The following is a 22,500-nucleotide window of genomic DNA, read 5'->3' as shown; positions in this document are numbered from 1 at the left end:
GATCCAGCTGACAACTAGCTTCTGATGCAGTCATAATAATATCACGCATTCCTTCGTCAGAAACAGGAACGAAACGCTCTAGTCTTGCAGCAGGAGTGGGCGGTTCAATATAAGACTGCCCGAAATTCTCTTTTATAAGCTCTATCTTGCAGCAGAAAAACTCTCCAAAATTATTTGCGAGCTGCTCAGCACAGACATGAGGTGGAAGTGAATTGTCGGAGCGCTCTTTGCAGAGAGAGTTCGCAATCTGGAAAAGCTTCTCAGAATCGCCCACACAATCTTGTATGAGATCAGAATGGTGATCCCGCTTTGCGCATTTGAGCATAGCACAGTACTCATTACACCTCCTCTTGTACTCTGAGATATGACTGGGCATAAGTTATTCCTTATCTTCTTCTCGAGCCTGCGCCGCTTCGCCTTAAGCTGCTGCAGCTCATTATTAAACCAAGGGACTTAGGACGAACAACTAAAACCTTGCGCTGCAGCGGAGCATGCTTGTCAAGGATGCTTTGAAGAATATGATCATAGCTAGCAGCAATTTCATCACTGGAAAGACTGTAAGGATCTGAGGGCATGATATCGCTCTTGAAAGCCGCTAAATCGATCTGCTGCCATCTACGATAAACCACTTCCTTAACCGTATCCGCAAAAGAGTGATCCGACAAGAACAGTGACAGATGGGATGAGCAAACCGTGATGTCGTTAGAAGAGTGAGTTATGATGAGGTCCAACCAGTGTCTAGAAATTTGCGCAGGAAACGACACATGCTGAATAAGCAGAAATAACTGGAACCTCAGGACATAACAAGACACTCGAGATAGTGAGAAAACTCCTGAAAAAACACACTTGGTGGAACGGGGTGCGTCTCAGAGTACGAAGGACGGTAGACAATTATGAGCTTCTTCGTCATTCCTTGTGCCGTAACGTTCCATCGAAGGAAGATTTGTCATCTCCATTCATGGAAGTAGTGGTCGATCGTAGGCAGTCTGGTAAATCATTAACATATACTAGAAGCAACAGCGGGCCGAGGATTGAGCCCTGGGGCACTCCACAGGTAATAATTTTCTTCGATGACAGTTGCCCCTTGATAAGACACAGCTTTTTTGAATTGATCGGCGCATGATTTGAAGTATTCTGTAGATTTTTTCTCTCAGAGAAAGGGATTTTTCAATGTTGGTTATGAACTTTTATTTTATTTAGTGGGTCTAAAGGCCGGCAGTGTGAATTCGTCTTAAGGATTTGTTTTTGTATAGCTGACAAAGTATATGGAAATGACCTGCCGCTCAGTAACTCGTTCGATTTGATGTTGTTAGATCGATCTCCTGACCGTACATTTTGTCATTTCTTTAAGATAGATTAACTTGACACAAATGATAGCTTTTCAAATTGTGTGCTTTTAAACGTACATTTTAAGAAAGAGTCATAGCCATGATAACATGCTATAAAATGTTGGGCTTTTTTGATGCCACATTACAAGAACGAGACATACCCATACTAAGTCACGGCTATTATTAAAATGGTGATCTTTTTTTAATGCCACGTTTTAAGAACGAGTCATCTATGAGGGTATCCTTTAAAACTATGCTCCTTGTTGTCAAGTCGATGCTGGAAGCAATTGGAGTGAAATGGTCAACATTTTCCGTTTGTTCCCCGAAGTGTCTTGCAAATCGCCTTTGCCTGGGGTCAATCGGCACATCTCCGATCCATTGGAGTCGAATCATCAACGTTTCAATGCTCCCTTTTATTCCCCTTCCAAAGTTTCTTGCAAATCGACTTAGCATTGGGTCGAATCGAAACGTCTACCTCGAATCGAGGCGAATCGCGAACATTTTAATGCCCCCTTTTACTTCCCTTCTAAAGTATCTTTCAAATCATTTTCTCCTCGTATTGAATCGTCAAGGCTACCTCGAATCGAGTCGATTCGATCTATTCGAGTCGAATAGTCAACATTTTCATGCTCCTATTTATTCCCCTTTCAAAGTACCTTACAAATCGACTTCGCCTTGGGTCGAATCGACACGGCTACCTCGAATCGAGTCGATTGAAGTCAAATCGTCATAAACATTTCAATAGGGAGCTTACGAAACGAGGACGACGACGGCTACGAGGACTTCATTTAAAAATACAAGTTCGCCTTATTCATAACACTAAGAAATTATTGCATGTCGTTTCGCGTTAAAAATGTGTAGTAACTTTCGAGGAATTAAACTGGTATGAATGGTTGGAAGCGTAGAGAGAGAACTGAAAATTCATCGTCATGTACTAACGTCCTCCAAAGAACCTTGAATTTGGTCATTTGACGTCGCCAATTAGGAGATGACGGCAAATGTACCAAAATGTAAAACGCACGTGCAGAGCGTGCAGAGACATTGTTTTTGCTCACTAAACCTATTGTTTTATAGCGTCGTCGTTGCCGTCGGCGTCGTAGTTTCGTAAGCTCCCTAATGGATGGTTTCACCTGACGTCACAACATCCATGTTGGTGTACAGAACAATAGAGAAAAAAAATATATATATATATATTTTTTTAATATGACTCTATTATAATGCTAATTTAAAACTGTCCAATTAAGGATAAATTTGGATAGTTTCTGATAGGGTTTTCCTCTAAAAATAGGCAAACTGTAAAATATCTAAGCCAATGAAATCCCATAAAATACAATAGGTAAAAAAAACTAGCCAATCAGCTCAAAGCATAGCGTCAGCTCTGTAGTAGTTGTCAATGGCAGAGTTTAGCAACGGAGATTTGCCAAAAACTATCCATTTCTCAGGACTTTTTCAGCGATATCACTGAAAATGAGAGATTTCCTACGTTGCCAGAAGAAGATCTTACCAACCTGAGAGGCAAAAACCAAAGCTAAAACACCTCCAAGAGTACAACAACTTGGCAAATTGTTTTCAGAGTCGAAGATGCACCGTAACGAAGCGAGGAAATTGGAAGCTATCCCTCGTCATGATCTAGCTGCAGCTCTTTGCCGTTTTTTCGCTGAAATTAGAAAAAAAGGACGGTCACCTGGGTGGGAGAGGCACCGTGAGAGTAAAGTGTCTTTCCCAAGAACACAACACAATATCCCCGGACCACTCGATCCGGAGTCGAGCACACTAACCATGAGGCCACCGCGCCTCCCATTTTTTCAAACAGGTAAGATTTAAATGCTTCCGTATCATGGTTTCGTGTCCGCAACTCGGTCGCTGAACATTGGTCGATTTGATTTTAAATACCTCACTTCTCGTGACCGTCCTTTTTGTCTTCTCGTTTCAAACTCAACTTCATTGCAGCTCGCACATTCACGTTTACGCGCAGTAAAACCTACAAAAAATATTTTAAAATATAAGATTCTTAATTAATATACAAATAATAAGCGAAAACTGGAAACTTAAGACAAAAGACAAACTACTTACACTTTAGTTTCTTTCCAGCATTTGAAAACAACGCAACGACAAACGTCCACAACTCATACAGGCGCCATTACTCCTTTTTCTTATCACCGCTGACCGCTCCGGTTGCGATCGCGCGAATAATAGCATTTCAGGTTTCGGTACATCGTGCTTGTTTTCGCCGTTTTCCCCCCTTTTTACGTATTCAGTTGCAGTTAAATTTTCGGGTAGCCTTTCCCTCAGGATAATCTTTTACGCATGGTTACTTAACTTAACCTATCTTAATCTTAATCTTAATTTTTAAACAAGCAATAATCCGTCAATTAGCTTTGTCTTTTACAGACGGTTACTTTGGTTGAAAGTCACGTTTCAGATAATTACTAGATAAACTCAGCGATTTAAGCGAAATGGGAGAATGCAGCCTTTTTATTTCGAACATTGCAGGCTTAGACAAGCTTACAGCTCGGTTATGATGGTGCCTGGTATTCTTAAAATAATTCATGAAAATGTCAGTTTTTTGCGACTTGGTAATGATGCTAATTGATGACTTTATTTCGTCGAAGCTTATTTCCCTTTCGTAAACGGTCGTTGCCATTTCTCAGAACGGTCGTTACCACTTTTTTTAGCTCTGAATTACACTCATTAGGTCTAAGTACTCAAAAGGTTGCGGTTACTGGGTGTTATGTCTCGCTGGTCATATGAGTTAGGGTTCGGGTAAGGCGTCTGTTTAATGTGAGGGCTAAGAACCCGAGTTCGAGTCTTGAAATTTTGGGACTCTTTTTTTCCTCCATTTTTTCTTTTATTATTGTTTTTTTTTCCTTTTTTGTCTTAATTTTGGTTCATATTTTTTCTTAGTTTGTTTCTTTTAATTTTCTTTGAAGAGAAGTGTGTAGTCGACTGTTAAAAATGGCATCGACCGTTTCAAATGGCAACGACTTTTCTGAGAAATGGCAACGACCGTTTCAAGTGGCAACGACCGTTTACGAAAGGAAAATTTGCTTCGCCGAAATGTAAGAAAGCTCTTTTCGCAAAGTATTTTGTTTTTAATTCAAGGGTGTTCAATAGGAGTGGCCCATTCGACTGGCGCCCATGTTTTGTATTCGTCCAAGATCTAACGGGCGAGAATAACTCCCAGCGCTTTGTGTTACGTTCCAGTTTTCAAAAATTTATGATTGCATATCCTTATACGCAAAGGAAACTAATTTTAGTAAACGCAATACCTCTTTTGATTTTCGCAAGTCGCAACTGTTTCAGCACATTTACTTAGAAAATCGTGATGTCCTTTATAGATGAATTTTATTTCTAAGGCAAGCGTATTTTATTTGCCCCCACCCGTTTTCAAATCATTTGATGACCGGCCTGTTTTAGATGCCCATTCAAATTGTGCTAAACACAGTACCAAGAGAATAATCTCTTGACAGCACTTAAGGCTAAGTAACCGTCTCAAAGGCCTAGTTAAGAGGCACCCAACCGAACCTTTGGTTAAATTATCTGTTCGAAAGGCCTTTGATAACCTAGGATTTTTATTAGGGAATTTTCACATCGAACTTTCGTGATGGGAAAAATTTCATGCCTGTTGCTTTATGATTGATAAATATTTTGTTGTCAATACCGAGAAAAAGCCATCTGTGAAATTCGGAAAGGATACAATACATAAGATTTCCCGGCGGGAAGTAGACGAAATGCAAATTATAACCGAAGATATAAAAATGTTATAGCGAAGCCTAGAAAATCGTCGATGGGGGGGGGGGGGGGGGGGGGGTGGGGCTGCTATTACAGCAGTGCTTAAGTCTATGACAATAAACAACAATTTAAAAATACAATAAAATAAAACGTTAAGGCTTACAGGACCATGAGCACGTGGCCAACGAAGTATATTTTAAAGGTGCATGAACCGATAACAAAGTTGAACTTTATTTTAGTACGTTTTCGGCTTCCAGAAATACCACAATAAGAACTCGAGTGGGAACATGTCCTGCCACGGTTCAAACTGCACAGTAATAATTTCAGTTTACTATAACTAGTTCATTTCATATTTGTAGAAGTATGAAAAGAAAATATAGGGTGAGTATATAAAAAAAAAGATATCAGTAGTAGACATTTGACTTTTTAGAGTTTAACGGTAAGTATGAGAACCCGAACGAACTAAACTAACCTTTTATAAATGTAATCTCGTGCAATCCTTGATTATATCATAATACATGTGCAAGATAGTCTCAGTGTATTAACATGTCCTGAAGGGAGAAAAAAGTCTTTTAACATTGCAAAGGTTGACAAAGATAGCCAGACATTCAGCCGCTTTCAGAAACGCTGTGCTATCATTTCAGGTCCAAGTCAAGCTCCTACCCACCTTACCGTGACAGCTCTTACCTCCACCAGTGTGCGTGTCTCCTGGCAGTTACCCCCTACAGATTCCTTACACGGAATAAAACTGCTCTACAAAATTAGGAACTCTTCAGACCCACTCACCCTTAAAACCATCCAGAATAACCCATCCGTGACCACAAATGTTACTGGCCTTGGGAAATACACTGAGTACGAATTTCAAGTATTGGCATTTCAAGAAATGGCTTTTGGAGCGGATGGCAATGGACCAATTAGCCCTGTGAAAGTAATAGTGAGGACAAATGAAGACGGTAAGAAGTCACAGATGCTAGGCAGAAAAAAAAACGCTTGATCACCTCAAACACGAAGGACAAAACCCTATGCACTGATAGTGTATACAGCTTTATTTTATTTGAGTTTATTTTTCCTCATTCCAACCGACATGTATATTATTGAAAAGAACAAAAAAACCTTTTCAAAATAAGTTTTCTTCACTTCACCTTGGAAATTCATTAATTTTATCATAATAGCTCTGACATAGTACAATGTTATTAACTTGATACCTGAACCAAGAAAAAAGACTAAACAGCAGAGACAATGACCGGATTAAACTCAATGATGGCTTTAAAAGCTTTTAGATTGTCGACCGGTTCATTCGGTTGATAGAACACTAGACTACCTTGTTGTGGGTACAGACCCACTCGCAAGAGGGTCTTCAACTGAGGAATAAATGCTGGCTTTGTAATCATATTAACAATTTGTTAGCCTTTCGTATTTTCTAGATATCGATTACAAACTGTAATTCCTGTTCTAATACAGTTTTTCATTTAAAAAAAAAAAGGTTTCAGGTTAGGAATCTGTTAGGAATCTGTTGGTATCCCAGTTTCGAAAACGACGGCATACTCATCGGCAGTGGACGTCCTGCCCTTTGACATGTCGATTGCAGTCGCAAGCCATCATATTCGAGCTTCTTGCTATACCAATATTTCCTTCCAAAGTCTAGCCTGCAGTGCGACTTACCTTTATTAGCACTATATGACCACCTTTCACAGAACCACCATGTCCGCTTTTTAGCTTGCTTATCGCTTAACCCTTGGCAGCAATTTCTTTTTGTTTGCCCAGTCTTTGCCTACTCTTTCCAAAAATTAAGACAGCTAGAGGTGAGTGCTTTTAGAATAATTATAACGACTACTCATGGGTCCGCTAAAAAATGTCCAATGCAATCGAAGTCTTCGATTCAGTTGTGATTAAGGACCATTCGAGTGATGGATTTTTCGTATTTACATCACTTAGAAAGAGAAAAGAGACGAGAACATATGCCAGACGCCATGGTGAAATCAAGTCCTTACTACTCATGCAAGACCAGCCTGGTTCAGTTAGCCTTAAATATGTCAGAAACAACCATTCAGTTAGATCTTACTGACTCAGGTGCGGTGATTTATAGCGATAATCACTAATTCTTGTATATTTGTACTTTCATTAGCACCCACTGGGAGTCCTGAGGATATTTTCTCCAAGGAGGTGGATAAGACCACATTAAATATCTCGTGGGCCCCGGTCGCAAGGGAAAAGAGAAATGGCAAAATCACAGTATACGAAATCAGAAGGAAAAAGACATCTAATGGAGCAAGGTCGAGATGGTCTCTTGACGAGACCTCGCGCATCAATTCGACAGAAACGTTTTTCCTTTGGAGTGGCTTTCAATTAGGATGCAAGTACAACGTATCTGTGAGAGCCTTTACTTCAGCCGGCAGCGGACCCTTAAGCAAGGAGAAGTCAATGCAAACTTCAGGTACGTTGGTATCTGGTAGATTATCTACATGCGGTCTACACCACTTCCCTTTGAAAACAAAAGAAAAGTTACAACCTCTAGACGTTATCAGCCTTGTACTTATCATCTCCATTCCCTTGCTTTGCAAAAAGTTCAGATAAGAAATTGTGCAGCCCTTCGGAAAATAACGGCAATCAAAATTTGATGATGGGCAAATGACACGAAAGAATTAAAGTGGTTGCGACATGGTTACTATGCTCTGCAATTTTCAAATAATGAATGGAGGTCTTATGAGCCAACTTATTCATCGGAGAGCAAATATTTGATTTGGGGCTCATCGTATTTATTAGCCATTAAGTCACAGTATCTTCGCGGTAGGTTATCGATAATAACCTTCATTATTGATTAATCCATTTGCCATCGCCAGATCCAAAACCTCCATACCTGAAAGTGCAAAACATTGGAAAAACAGAACTAGAGCTAACCTGGAATAACCCGTTATTCAGCCCAGAAGAGGTCTCAGAATACTCAGTAAGAAGATCTTTAATTACATTTGAATTTTTGTAGGATCGTGACTTTGTAGAGCCATTGGCACACATTCTCCATTCAGGCCATAGATAACCGACCTAGCCTGGGACTCTTTTTTTTTTTTTTCCAATTTTTCTTTCGCCCTTCGTCAAGCAAAAACTTCCCCTAGGGAGCTTTAGACCTGAAAGATCTTTAGTTGCATCCAGTGTATGCAAACATGCAGAGTTCAGCCCATGCTTTAGAAACCGGTGTTCCAAGTTTTCATTCTTAAAGATGGCCTACGCTTGTGTAAAAAAGCCTGTTTGTTGCCGAGAACACAAGAGCAAAGGAGGCTTGTCCGTGTTTCTGTAAAAAAACAAGAAATTAACGATCATGTTCGTTTTATTGAGGTTACGTACTATGGAACGAAGGACTACATACAAGAATTCAGCGATAGTGGTACAATACAACTATTACAGCAAACAGTGAAGACGTTGGTGCCGTACACATCTTACAAGTTTCACTTTTTTGGGAAATCTGCATGTGGACAGAACTTATCACAAACAATGGATGCTAAAACGAAGGTGGCAGGTAAAACATTCTTGATCTGCAGGGTTTTCATTTGAGGCCGGATGTTTCGTCCGGTTGTTTTCCATTTAACGCAGGGTACTTTGGCGCTATAAATTTAGGATTCCTTGGCTTCTTTTCCTCCCTTTTTCTTTCCCTTTTTCTTTTCTTTTTTGGACTTGGATATATCAGGAAGCATTTGACTGAAGAAACAAAAGACACTGATCACGCAAGCCAATAGATCCTTCAAACTAAAAAGAAGTCATACCGTATTATTTTGGTTAATAAACGGAAAAATCGATCTGACGGCATTTGATTCAGGGGATAATTTTATTCAATCTCGAGAATGTTAACAGCATTTCTGCTAAGTTTCAGACCTCCTTGAGGGTTCGCTCCCAAGGCAATTGTAACGGAAAATAACCATGTCCGGTACTTTCATTGTGAAATCAGGTTCTTTGAGTAGCTATCGAAAACCTCGTGATCCCATGATCGACAAACATGCTTTCAATAGCAGAGGTTGATCGATAGTAGAGAACGTTACTTCTTTCGTGGCTGGGGCAATGACTAAGCCATCACTGATTTGCAACACGACCTAAAGAACTTGTCCTGTGTCGTAGCGTGCGTCTAAATGGCTTCATAATATTCAGCTCTTTAACTTTTGATCCTTAAATGTTGCTAAGTGCATTTCCTTTACCTGTTAAGGAATAAAAACTTGAGGCTTATGTTTATCCGAGGCCTTCTTTGCACTCTGTTTCTACTGAGAATGTTATAGGGACGTACTCAATCAAGCTTCGTCTTTGCTAGCTACGGAAATATGAGCGTAACCATAAGCATAAGAAGCTAACGAGTTAGTGAGGATAGCCGCTACATAACAACAAGATCATGCACATAGCCTAGTTTTGTGGTCATTCCTTCTTCTTCCCCCCTCTTAAATCGCATAGAAACAATCATGTTCTTCTTGTACTTATGCTTATGCCGCGAATGTCTTCACAAGTGAGTATGCATTGCGACATACGGTATGGAAAATGGATTGAATCGAATATTGTATTCATTATTAACATATGGTAATTTTGAATTAATGTTACATTTGGATTAACGACGTTACGAGGCAGCCCTGTTGACTGTACATGATACCGACAGATCTTTAATGATCTGTACAACAACATGGCATGCAAACTGCCATTAAAAAAGTGGCTATCGGGAAGTGCTTACCGCCTTAATATACAAATATAGTTTGTTCCCGGGAGTTTGTTGCTTTTCTACATTTCTTGGGTGAAATAACTGAATGACTGACATATAACATGCGCAATTCTATCTTCTTTCCGATAAATCCATTGCAGCTTCCCTCAGGTTCTTTCATTAAGGGCATAGCCGTAACGCAGGCTAAAACATATTTTCGCATGGTTAAAAGGGCGAATGTACCTACAGCTAATGACAATACTAAATTGTAATATACTTTCCCCATGACCACAACATTTGATTTTACTCTTTTCCCAGCTCCCCTGGGACCGGATGTCAAAAGAATAATGGATAAAAACGTGGACAATACAAGCGCTATGATTGAATTGTGGCCTGCAAATCAGACGAATGGGCCGATAAGGTATTGTAACATCCACATATGAATGCGATACACTCACATGACATTGTAATCCCATAGCCATAATTTCCTTGACGGAGTTTGATCTTCTAAGTTATTGCAGTCCTGAGACTATAACTGTTACATGGCGTTTCGACAACCAGAACGTAGACAAAATACGTTCTTATGTAGCGCATGATCCATAGGTAAATGATCTTAGGACCATCTTCACAGTCAAACAACAACAAAAACAACAACTCGACGGTGCCAATAAACACCATGTTTCCGTTGATCGGTCAACACAACACTAATCAGAGCATCCACTTCCTTGCCTACATGGTTGATCGATTGATTGGTTAATTGCTGGATGGAAAAAAAGAAAGGACGGACCGACCAATTTGCTGACTGATTAACGGACCTACAGACTTAATGATGGACAAATGAATTACTGACCAATGTTGGGCTGGATCAATCTTTCGGTCTTTCAATGGGTCATGCAGCTCACTTTATAACAGAAAGTCCTGATCGAATTATTTAAGCATCCATTTCATATACCATGGGCACGAAACGAGAAAATTAGGCCAAACGCATTTGAGACCGATTTCTAAGCTCCTTGTATTGTCTAAAGACTATCTAAAGCGATGCTTTTTATCACCTAGAAGAATTTGATATGTTCGGATACCTTACATGTAGCTGAAAATTGAAGTGTCCTAAAATTTTAGGCAATGATATCTCCATTTCAGAAATTGTTAGCTGAACGTTTTAGCTTTTGAGAACATCCAAGCAAACCATTTGTTCATTCGAAACTGCTAGGTGACCTTTTTAAGCGCCAAAACTTACAAAAATATCCCTTCCGAAAAAGGAATGGACTACTCTTCCCTGGTTGCGAATCTCTTAGGTGATGTTTTAGTAAAGAAATCTATAGCTGTTTGGCATCGTGTAAGAATTTCGGTCTACGTTGCCAAACAGCTATCGACCAGGGCATCCACTTACTTGATTGATTTGCTAGTTTCTGTATAGAAAATATAAAGGACAGACCAATTGGCTGACTCACTAACGGACCTACAGACTTGGCTGACCAAATAATGGGCGACTGACTGATGGCTCGATCGATTTGTCGGTCAGTTTATGGGTCAGTTGACTTTATTACAGAAAGTCTTAATCGACCTATTTGCACATTACACTATAATGACTATTTTTTGGTTCAGTTCGTATCAGATTATAGTTTTGGAAGTTATTGATGGCAACGAAGACCTTCCAGACGACTATTCCCAAAAGCTGGACAATAGCAATGAGGAACAAATGGGCTTCTATATTGCTGCCGAAATAAAGAACATTCCGTTGCTCACTGAGCCATGGGAATTTTATGTTGGCAACGAAGAGACTTACGGCGGTTACGAGAACAAAAAATTTCAGATGGGCCACAATTACATTGTGTACCAAAGAGCTATAACCAGCGTTGAAAACGTAAGTAAGGAGGATAGATCATGGTTTTTATTTTGTGTCTACCTGCCGTTCAAAGCTTGAAAGGAACAGGCCCCGGGCACCTCTGAACGAAACTATGCTTCTTGATGGGGAAAAACATAAATAAAAGATTGTGTAATTCAGTAGCTCAAGTTTGGCGTCCGATGGTATTTAATTTCAACAAGTGAAATATTTCTTTCGAAGAGAGAAGTTTGAGCATTGGCTTTGTATTTTAAATTCGACTTTAATGGTCATTTAGGTGGCCAAATTTCTAAACATTTCTTGTCACGGTCATCATTAGTTCACTCCCTTGTCTATCTTCACAGGCAATTCTAAAAGGAAAAGTCAGCAAGGTTGCAAAAGTCTCAGTAACTAAATCCAATGGTAAGGCTACTCTTAGCTCTTAAATAAAAAAGAAAAATGAGAAGCAACTTGATGATACACGTGCAAAGACCGCAGTCCCAGACATAATTGTTGGGTCACTTCTGCCTCTTCCTTCCCTCTCAATGTTGCTGTGAAAGATTCGGTGACTGAACTGCGATAAACAACATTGGGAGGGGCAGGGAACGCACGAGAAGGGAATAGAGGACGTTCGCGTGAAGTGTCCCAACTAATTAGGTCTGAGACTGCTGCTCTGAGTAAAATAGGATAGCTAATTGGAGTTTATAAGTGGAGTACGTCGGATTTAAGGGTTTCTTCAAAAGTACACGCTCTGAAGAATCATCAAACACCCAGCTCATGAATGATAATGATGGTACAACCTTGTCGAAAACAGTAAACTGGTCCAAAGAACTTAGGAGAGAGATCGAAGAGCGCCTTTAACTGTCTGAACGCCTTTAGTTCGTTCATGAAGAAAATATGCAGTTTTCTGTTAGATTTTTATTAAAGAATGCCAGCAGTGTTTACTCTGACAAAGCAACGATTTATTGTGCTTTTAATTCCCTTTTCATTGAAGTGAAGGCAAAAAGTATGGGTATCTTCAGTAACTGCTGAGTTTTTAGTCTGTCCATTTGATTTTAAAATAAAAATATCGATTCATTATCTGATTATCACGTTAATTCAACACGCCAGATCACGCAAAAACCGTTTCGATGTTAATTAATCACAAAATGTCCAACTGCTTAGAAAAGAAATGGCATAATCTCCTTTACGAAAGCATTTTTGGTCTGTTTGTGTTGGTTTGATTGATTGTTTCACACTCGTGAGTACTTTGCAAGCATATGTAACAGTCACAAATATATATCAGCAAAAGCTCGAAGAGTGCTTTCATTATTCTCCCATCTTTACAGAGTCTTTTCTTATGCAGAAAAAAATAATTGCATTTCTTGAGAAATGCCTTTTCCTTAGGACTATGAAGTTTTCGGTCATTGCAAAGTAAATGAAAATCGCGAAATTTGCTTTACCTTGTATATTATGATTGACTTGCTGTATTTTTTTTAAAAAGAGCAACGGCGCAGCGAAAGCTTTCTATGTAAGTATCTTTTAGGCTAACCTACGATATCCATCTGATAGACAATGAAAACATTTCACCAGCTCCTAACAGAAACGGAACAGAAAATCAAGGTAGGTTTCCTAGAATCTAGATGTGTCTGCATGCTTATGATGTTTGCTGATCATATGTGTTCAACTACTTTCGATATTTATGCATGATATTCATGATATTCATGATGCATGATATTCTTGCGGTGCATTTGTGCTGGAAAATACACTTAACATGTAGATTTAGCCGCGCCTAATGGCGGAGCTCCCGTTTCTCACACCAGAAAGCAATATAATGTATATGGAAATAATTATACTTCTGTAGTTGTTCTCTTACTCCACTGCAATTTCACAGTTCAAACAAAACCGCTCAGCGTGACAAACAAGACAAAGGGTTGTTAATTATAACTCAATAACTGTTGGAGATTTTCCCGAAAATCGCAGAACTCTTATCTGGCCAAAAAGAACCTACATTGTCCCAAACTGCTTACAAGTTCATTCGTTGCAGATGAATTTACTACAATCCAAGATAACTTTCAATTGAAGCTATATGATCCTCGCAGTTATGAACGAAAGTGTTGCGATTGCGTAGAGAAGCCTGAAAAATTCAGGACTTCAAACAGGCTAGAACCCTTGATCTCGTGATACCGGTGCGACGCTCTAACCAACTGAGCTATGAAGCCACTGACGATGGGAACTGGACATTTGTGGATTCTAATGTTCCCGTGAAGAATGAATCAATGATGAAATGATATATGAAATGGATCATAGCCTCACTTGATTTCATATCCGCTGTTCATATATGATCCATTTCATATATCATTTCATCAATATAACTTTAAATGGCGTTGAGCGTTCGGTTATCATATGTCTGACAAAATAGACCATGATGACACGAAAACTCGCCCGTGGTGTCTGCTGTAAGCTTGAATGGCGACGCGGTGTGTGATTGTTGAAATGTGCCAGAATTTCTCTCAACACGGAATGAACGAGTTGCCAGTAATCGGATCCTTACTTTACACGCAAAGGGTTCTGGGATCGCCACGGGGCAAACATTGTAAATTGTTGTGAGAATATGTATGACAGAAACTTATTCGACATCCAAAAAACGATTTTGGAGAGAGATCAACGCTTTTTCCACACAGTTTTATCAGAAATCGATTTGGGCAATACGTGGCAAGTGTAAGTTTTTCTTTGAATAACTGTGAAATATGAGATACAATTTGCTGATTAACTTTCTTGCTTGCATAAGGTTTATTGTGAAATGGTCTCAAAATATTACAAAATTAGGAATAAACCTGGGGCATGCAAGTAACAGAATAAAGCCTTTTCAATTGTATTTACGTATGTATAGGCTGGCTTTTGGGCTGTTTCTAAACTCAGCAATTCAAATTATGATGGAAATATGCCTAATGGGGATCATTGTGCTGTGTGGTGTTGTGACAACGATCGAATTTGCCCATACAAGCAAAAGATTCTTCATCATTTTAGAATAATATATAGATTTAGCCAAGCCTCAAAGCGGAGCTCACTGGATATTTAAATTTTACTGCCTGTAGGGTAGTGAAAATATAAGGTTTGGTGTTTGCTGTAGATTATTTTAAATATATTCGTTTTGGTGTTCCCGGTTATTGCTTAATTAAAATATTTTTCTTCGCTTTCTTCTGCAGAAAAATTCATAGCCTCGCTGGTGAATTCAACGGTAAATTTTACGCTAAAAACCGATATCGCATGAATCACAAAGCGATAACTACGATATCGGTTTTTCGAGTGAAATTTACGATGGAATTCATGCAATGAGTTTTTCTTGAACCGCATGAGTTTTAAAAGAAAACAAGCACGCTCTCAGCGAGCAAATGGAAAAGGAAAAAAGTTATTTCGGAATCAACTGTCAATAGCCAGCGAATAGGAATCACACTAACATTAGAAGCCATAAAAAAGTGTCAGTTCAAGGTCAAAGAAGAGTTTTACTGATGTATTTTATTCCACTTTATATCTTAAAACTAGGTCATTTACATTTTAATGTATAGGCAAGAATCGGCAAAAAACGGCAATGCCACCAAGACAGAACGAACTTCAAACAAGATCCCCTCCAACACTTAAATAACGTGTAGGTGCTTTAAAAAAACTTCTGAGCACACAAGCTAGTGACATTTTCCCCTAATATTACGAGAACTCATTGCGATTACATGTTTATAACATAAGGGCAAAATTTTCTCGTCACTGTCGAGACACATCGAAAACCAGTTAGGCAAACGGATTAAAAAACACTTGTGCGATCGCATTTTAGAGCAAAACTAACAAACAAATCTATTTTTTCTTTATGTCCGAGAGAGTACAGATAATTGTTATTTAATTCCAGTGAAAATAAAAACTCAATTTTCATTCCTGAACCAGGGAAAAACCGATTAAACCGCGTTTTGAAAATAACAAACGGTTTAGTGCCCAAGGAGAGAATGTATGAGCTATTACTGGTATTCTGTTTTGTCGTTGTCGTTCTATTTCACTCTCCTTTCGTTTCTGTTCTAGTCATAGGTCCTCCAAGCATCATGTAACCTCATCAGACCTTTTAAAGATATGACAAAATTGCAATACAGAGAAAAAAAGTAGCTCTGAGCAAATTAACTATAAACACTCAGCTTTAAGTTTATATCCCTCCGATGCTTGACTTGAATAACTGCGTAGCTGCCAGTGTGGACCGCAGCTATCATGATATGTCAAACTAGATTGAAACGAGCAAAAAATGCAGAAAGAAAACATTTTCCAAACCATTTTCTACCTGAACACGAAAAGCGTTGACTGTGTAAGAACTATAGATGATGTGGTATGGCCAGGTAGCCGCATCGAGCCACAGAAAGCGCGCAAAAAATGAAGCCTTGCTTCTGCCTCGCTTATGTTTAGGTGAGTGAACCTAGCTTGAGCCTGCAATCCAATCGGAAACCAGTACCTGGTCAGCGGTCAACTTTTAAAAAAAGCTGACCTCGGTGAGCTCGAAGCTTGAGCCTGCGATATGGTCACTTGATACTGGTCAGCGGATGCCTTGTTTTAACAGGTGTCAATTGATCAAAACATGGATGTCCAATATCAACGATGTATGCTGTAAACTAACATGATACTGGTCACATTGGCATACATCAATTGGTGGACGGACGTACGTACTTACGTACGTATGGACGGTCGTGGCGTCATGGCTATAAAACCAAAATTTCTCGCATCGCTGGGTTACCATACTTTAACTATGGTGCTCCGCGCGCGGGCACCTTCGGTGCACGCGGAACTCTGCTATTATCTTCCTCGCCAGTAAACGTTTGCATTCTCACATAATTACTGTTACATGAAGCCCCTAGTCCAAATTAAATGTGACAATGCTGCACTGTGTCATGGATAAAGGGGTCAGAGGTCAACTTCCTTTCAATCTACTTGCTTTGAATTGAGCTGTGCTTATGAGGGTAAGACTCTTCATCTTAAAAAAATATCAAGGGCGACTGTCTCAACCCATCTGTGGTTTGCATATCCGCTGGAGGTGCAGTTAAGTCTGTGGCTCTTTTGTGGCTTCTGATATGGGTTGCCGTAGGTGGTATCCTTAAAATGGACACTGTGAATAGCCACCACTGTTGAAGTGGCGCTGTTTGGAGAACGAACTCTGCTGCACCATAGCCTTTCGTACGACTGTATTGGTTTTCTCTATGTCCTCTACTCGCTTTGATGTGTCTCCACCAAAGAGGACTTGGTTTATGGGAACTGATAAAGAAAAGAGTGACATGTATATAATCCTCATTCAAGTCAGGCTTCATACACTCTCTGCGGCGAGCATTTATTTCACAATTCGCGAAGAGCATTGTTTCGATTTATTTGATAAAAATATTAAGATCCTTCTGCGTGGCAGAATATCAAGATCCTTCTGCAATATGAGCATTGTTTCTATTGAATCCATGCCATCATTGATAAAAATATCAAGACCCTTCTGTATGGCATCTATACCATGACCAGATGATTTAGTAGTCATGTCTGGCAGCTTGGCTTTCAGGTTCAATGCCTTGTCTAGCATTTTTGGTAGAATTGTGACTGACTTGACAACTTTAGTCTGGGCAACTTGAGCCTAGAGACCGGGTCTGTAGTCTGAACATTTGCCAAATGAGGTCATCTACTTTAGTTCTAACTAGTGAAGTACAGTTAGCGGGGCGGATTATAAGACCCAACTTCTTCTGAAGTTTCTCCTCATCAGGCTTTTCCGTTTTAAACATCAAATGATTAATCGTGTGAGATAACTGCTTATCAATGCGTTGATCAACCTTCTCCAGCATTTGCATTTTTTTCCTGCTATGGAGTTAAGCACTTTCTGTTTACTGATGGTCTCACCAGAGCTTGGAGTCGATCGCCGCCTTTTACTGGGTGGTTCGTCGGCGGTAGTGCTGCCACCTGTATTCTCTGTGGTATGGTTGGAGTGAGAGAGAACATCACATTCCTCGTCGTCTGCGTTCCGGACAACTTGCTGCGTCAGTGTTTCCTCTAACTGATCAAATTTTCTAGCCAGAGTATTTTCAAGTCTCGGATCGATTCCGAAAGCATATCTCCGAATTTTTGAAACTCGCTCTCGTCTCTAGTAGCAGGTTGTCGCGCCGTTTATTTCACTGAGACATTTGGCGAATGTACGCCCCGACTATTCTTTTCATCACAATAAGTCTTATGAATACGGCCCTCTTTGCTAGAACCTGTAGTACTTTCAGAATTCACTGAGAATTTCTTTGGTCTTACTGCTGGTCTTTGCCTTCTGAGTTGTTGTAGTCTTGACCATTTTCATTTAGGTCGTAAATGTGCTGCCACAAGAACGTGGTCAACTTACTCGGTGAAAATCTTCGATTCTGACGACAGTATTTCCACTTTTTCCCCAAAAGTGGGGCACATTCAAGTTCTTCTACGCAGCAGTGATACTTCTGGATGGTCTTTGTAAAAGCCAAAGAAAATGTTTCGATTTTTCTGCTATCCTCGAGATACACTCACGCGTACCGCACTGAAGTATGCGTGCGCACTGCAATTTCACACGATTCCCTAAGCCGATGACGTAAAAGAATCAAAGTTTTTTTGCGTGGCCAACGCGAGAGCAGACCTCCACATGATAAAAGTCAACTCTTTCCGTCAATTCAACGCCTCGCGAGTGGCTTTAACTCTAAAGGTTACAGGGTGGGTTAACTGCAACCGCGATTTTGTCGCGAAAATTCCAACTCTCGCGACATTACAAAAATGTTTTTGGAGTTGAAATCATCGCGAAGACAGGGGTCAGAAAATCGAACATCTGTCACGTCAAACAGTTCAAGAGTGACAAAACTAATTGTTCTTCGATTTTCATTTCGCACTAGCAACGCGACAAATTAGAAAGAAACAAAAAGATAGTACGTGTAACTGCGGCTCCCGGAAACAAAAATGACAGCTTTTTGCGTCATTGTTCTGGAAGGCAAACAATGCTTGACTTCAGCGGCTTAGCCTCTTGGAAAATCTGTAAAAAGAGTCACAGCAAGCTTATTGTGGGTCATTAGCGAGAGCGGCCGGCGTTGTTTGTTCCATTCTGCCATCTGGCATGCTATGGTGAAATCGGTTACGGGTTCTTTGGGAAAAAAATGGCGCATTCGTGCAACTAAGAGTCATTTGAAGTATTTGAAGACAATTTTGACAGTGAGTGCTGCGGCCAGTTTTCACACAGTACTCCAATCAAGAGATAGCGTGTCTCTACAAGTCATCTTAAAACAGGTGATGAAAAATCTAAGCTGTGGGGATTTAACATTTCTGTCGAGGTATCACTGTATCTGTTCTTTTTGTGGGATACTTTCAGTGCAGCAACATATATGTTAATAGGAGGATTGACACTAACAATACTGTATCATGTTACATAATGAATGCGAGCATATGAAGATAATTACAGCATAACAAGGTGCTGCAATAATAACAAGGACGCTCTCCAGAAACTCTGTGTTGACTTGGGTCAATTTTCGCTGGGTATGTGCTGCTGGCCTCTCAGGACCCCTACCCCTTTATAGCCTATTTTATGGCCAATTATACACCTTCCCTTTTTAACTTACCCCCAAAATCCGGACAATTTTTGACCCATTTTAGTAACTTTGTCGGGAGCGCTATTTAAACTCTCTCAAATCTATTTACTCGATCGAAACAAATTCATTCCCATTCCACGCGGTCTGCAATACCTGGAATCTTCCCCGTAGACATGAAGAATTGGTACAAAAATATAGAATGGTATCCCCCCTGAAATTCGCCAGCTTAGGAAAACACACTTTAAACGTTAATTGAACTAATTACTTTTAATTCTTTTTTTTTTAAGTTGATATGCGCTACATCAATCTCTCTTTCGAAGTATATGGCTTTTCTTTAACAGCTACCTATAATACCTCAGATCATTTATTTATATATTCACTTTTTTCTCTTACGTACGAGGCGTTTGTTTGTGTATAATTCTTGTAATTTTTAAAGTGTCTTTTTGTTTACTTGTGAGAGCCAGCGATAATGTCGCAGTGTAAGTGGCTCGCCTAGAATAGCATAGCTAACTATGGGCCACCGTGATTTGTTTCTAAATAAAGTTAAAGTTAAAGCTAAAAGACAACCCCATTATAGTCAATCTAGTCGTGAAAATGCGACCCCATCCAGCGGCACATCCCCATTAGCCCATTAATGAACATTGTGGAATAATTGCTAGGAGGATCGAATGCAATTAGTTTGATAAGCTTACGTGCAATTCAAAATAAAGAGGTTGATGCAATTTTCTCTTTGTGTTGGATATTAAGAATCTCTTTCTGCAGTGTTTGATTACTGAACCCTTTTCTTCAAGGTTAAATACTGTTATGATTTCCGACACATTTCTTTATGGGGTCAGAAATTCTGACCTATTTCTTCAATGTTTTATGGAGTCAGAAATTCTGCAGTGATCCCTTGCTTCAGTGTTTTATAGGGTCAGAAATTCTGACCCCATTCTTTAATGTTTTATGGATGAGTTGAGGGGCAAAGGTGGTTAAGCAAAAAATCACCTGGAAGAATTTTTGACTTCACAATGAAGTTGCGAATCCCACCCTCTCACCCGCATCTCTAACACAGAGCAAGCAACATAAATTATTCCCAGTTGAGGTCGCTGATCTTTAAATTCCGTTGAGTTCGCGGAATCTCTATTCCGCCGGTTTCCCTAACGTTTCCAAAGTAACTAAGGAGATTCCACCATACAACGGCCATTCCATGACTAAAACTGCTAGTTTACACGAAAAACGTGTAATACCTCAATTTAGTTTGGAACGCGTTGCTGATGTCACAACCAAAATTTATCGGATGGATAGTGTACCAAATTTTCTTAGCTATGGAGCTCCGCTCTCGTGCGCGCGAAAGCGCCCTTCGCTATAACGTACTAAGTGTTTCCATTTGATCAACAAAATTTGGCCCTTGTCATGCTATTATTTTGGTGAGTCATTTAAAAACTATATATAGTTATATAACTGCAGACGGTACTGTTTCGGCCTTCTGGGCCTCATCAGTGCAGTGCTGATGTCTAGGATGGAGGTTGAGCTATAAAGCCACCCCAGATGTCCCACGCATGTGGTACATCCAAGTCATGCCAGAGTGCTCAAACTAGCGAGCTAGGGAGCATGCACAATTGCTAGCGGCAATGACTCATCCTAGTAGAGTGCTCAATTTGGACCTGAAAGCAAAAGCTTTGTAATGCCATATATATATACATACATACATACATACATACATACATACATACATATATATATATATATATATATATATATATATATATATATATATATATATATATATATACACATATATATATATACATATATATACATATATATATATATATATATACAAATACTGAGTGAAAATAGTGGGGTAAACTTCTAACTGGTCTGACCTGGTTTCACAACGTTTCGGCTATTCAGCCTTCTTCAAATGAAAGTTAAAATCTAAAAACTAAAAAGTATTTACAATGGCCATTGTAAATAGCTTTGTAAATAGGTTGTAATTAATTGAATATCTTCGATCGTGTATTTGCAAACTTCACATCTTCTCGACGAACATTTCACGGTTCCCAGGAACAAATTTTTCGGTCCACGATTGTCCACCTTTGCGCGCCACAAATGGAACACTCTTATTGGAGTTCTTACATATCTCCGACGACTCCAGAATAGGATAAAGTTCCCTGAGTATTTTACTTATGTCTGGCAATCGGGGATGGTATGTTACCACAAAGGGCGTTTTTGTAGAGCGTGGCTAGTTACTGTTGCTCAATACTTCAGCCATGGACATCCTTCGAACCTTATCTATCTGACTCTCAAAATAGGCCATCCTATAACCCCTTTCCATCCAAAATCTCACCAGCTCGCCGGCTCTCTTTTCAAAATAAGAAGACTTCGAACAAATGGACGCGGGGAGAGGAGAAGTTGCGAAGATTCATTGATTACCTAAACAGCGCGCATGAGACTATTAAATTCAACTGCAAATGGTCGAAGCACGAGATTGAATTTCTGGACGTCAAAGTGCTAAACGAGTCGGGAGTGCTGGAGACGGATGTATTTATTAAGCCGACGGACAGTCATCAATATTTACATTCCAGTTCTTGTCATCCGGGTGTGTGTAAAAGAAGTATTCCATTTGCCCTGGCGATCCGATTACGTAGAATTTGTTCGAAGTCTTCTATGAAACATTCCGGGTGTTAACGGCTTTGTTAGTCTGGTAGTAAAGTCGATAGAAATCTTGAAATATGTTCCTTGTTTAGTGATTCAGATGTAAATTGGGGCACAGTGGTTGGAAAAATCTGACAACACACGGGCTCATCGCAAATGGTGTACTTTTATTGTTTCTTTTTGCTTACAAAACCAATGGTATTAAATTGCAAATGGGTTGAATTCCAGGAAAATCTGAAACGTTTGCATTCCTTTAGATTCGTTATTTTTTTTCTTATCTCAGGCCATGATAACAAGTCACTATTTGTTGCTGTCATCGCTTTGTCCTGTGTTGTTGCGGTCCAGTTCCTTGTTATTGGTCTGCTGTTGTGGAGGAAAAGGTCCCCTCAGAAAACCAATGCTTCAGAAAATTACGTTGCTAATCAACCTGGTAGTCAGCATCAAATTCCATCAGATGCGACAGGGCAGGAGGCTTACATGGAGCTACAGCCCAGGCCTTCACAGATGCAGTCACCTGACCAATCTGAATACCAGAAATTACAAGGCAAATTCGAAAGCCCTGATTATTACAACATCGGATACAAAGGGGAGAACACAGTACAAGAAGATGGTGACTATGAACCTGTTACCATATCTTGAATAACCAGGTCATTTTCTTTCATTTCCTTGTGTCACAACACCGGAAAAGAAGTAGCTGAAGTCGTCCAGATTGATCACAGGTTACGCAAAAGTCCTCATTACTAGAATGTA

The 22,500-nt window shown here is 39.7% G+C and overlaps 2 protein-coding genes across 8 annotated transcripts in view; one reads left to right on the top strand and one right to left on the bottom strand.

The window, feature by feature from the left end:
• LOC138024274 (uncharacterized) overlaps window positions 1-22,500 on the bottom strand; it is an 847,896-nt gene that overhangs the window by 211,962 nt on the left and 613,434 nt on the right. The window lies entirely within an intron of this gene.
• Window positions 1-22,500, top strand: part of LOC138024236 (receptor-type tyrosine-protein phosphatase delta-like) — a 62,979-nt gene that overhangs the window by 30,813 nt on the left and 9,666 nt on the right. For 2 of the 4 annotated variants that reach the window (XM_068871367.1, XM_068871368.1), the window contains 9 exons: window positions 5,705-6,013; window positions 7,186-7,494; window positions 7,901-8,004; window positions 8,391-8,571; window positions 10,045-10,147; window positions 11,332-11,590; window positions 11,914-11,971; window positions 13,100-13,150; window positions 22,034-22,500. The exon at window positions 22,034-22,500 is cut by the window's right edge and continues 339 nt beyond it. In XM_068871367.1, coding sequence (XP_068727468.1) covers window positions 5,705-6,013; window positions 7,186-7,494; window positions 7,901-8,004; window positions 8,391-8,571; window positions 10,045-10,147; window positions 11,332-11,590; window positions 11,914-11,971; window positions 13,100-13,150; window positions 22,034-22,389 — 1,730 coding nt within the window. In that variant the 3' untranslated portion in view covers window positions 22,390-22,500. The remainder of the gene's footprint in view (window positions 1-5,704; window positions 6,014-7,185; window positions 7,495-7,900; window positions 8,005-8,390; window positions 8,572-10,044; window positions 10,148-11,331; window positions 11,591-11,913; window positions 11,972-13,099; window positions 13,151-22,033) is intronic. The other 2 variants (XR_011126932.1, XR_011126931.1) reach the window with 1 other exon arrangement.

This window comes from Montipora capricornis, chromosome 11 (genome assembly GCF_036669925.1).
Source record: "Montipora capricornis isolate CH-2021 chromosome 11, ASM3666992v2, whole genome shotgun sequence".
Lineage (NCBI taxonomy): Eukaryota > Metazoa > Cnidaria > Anthozoa > Scleractinia > Acroporidae > Montipora > Montipora capricornis.
The sequence above is the reverse complement of the archived record's forward strand: the minus strand, read 5'-3'. Positions and strand labels throughout refer to the sequence as shown.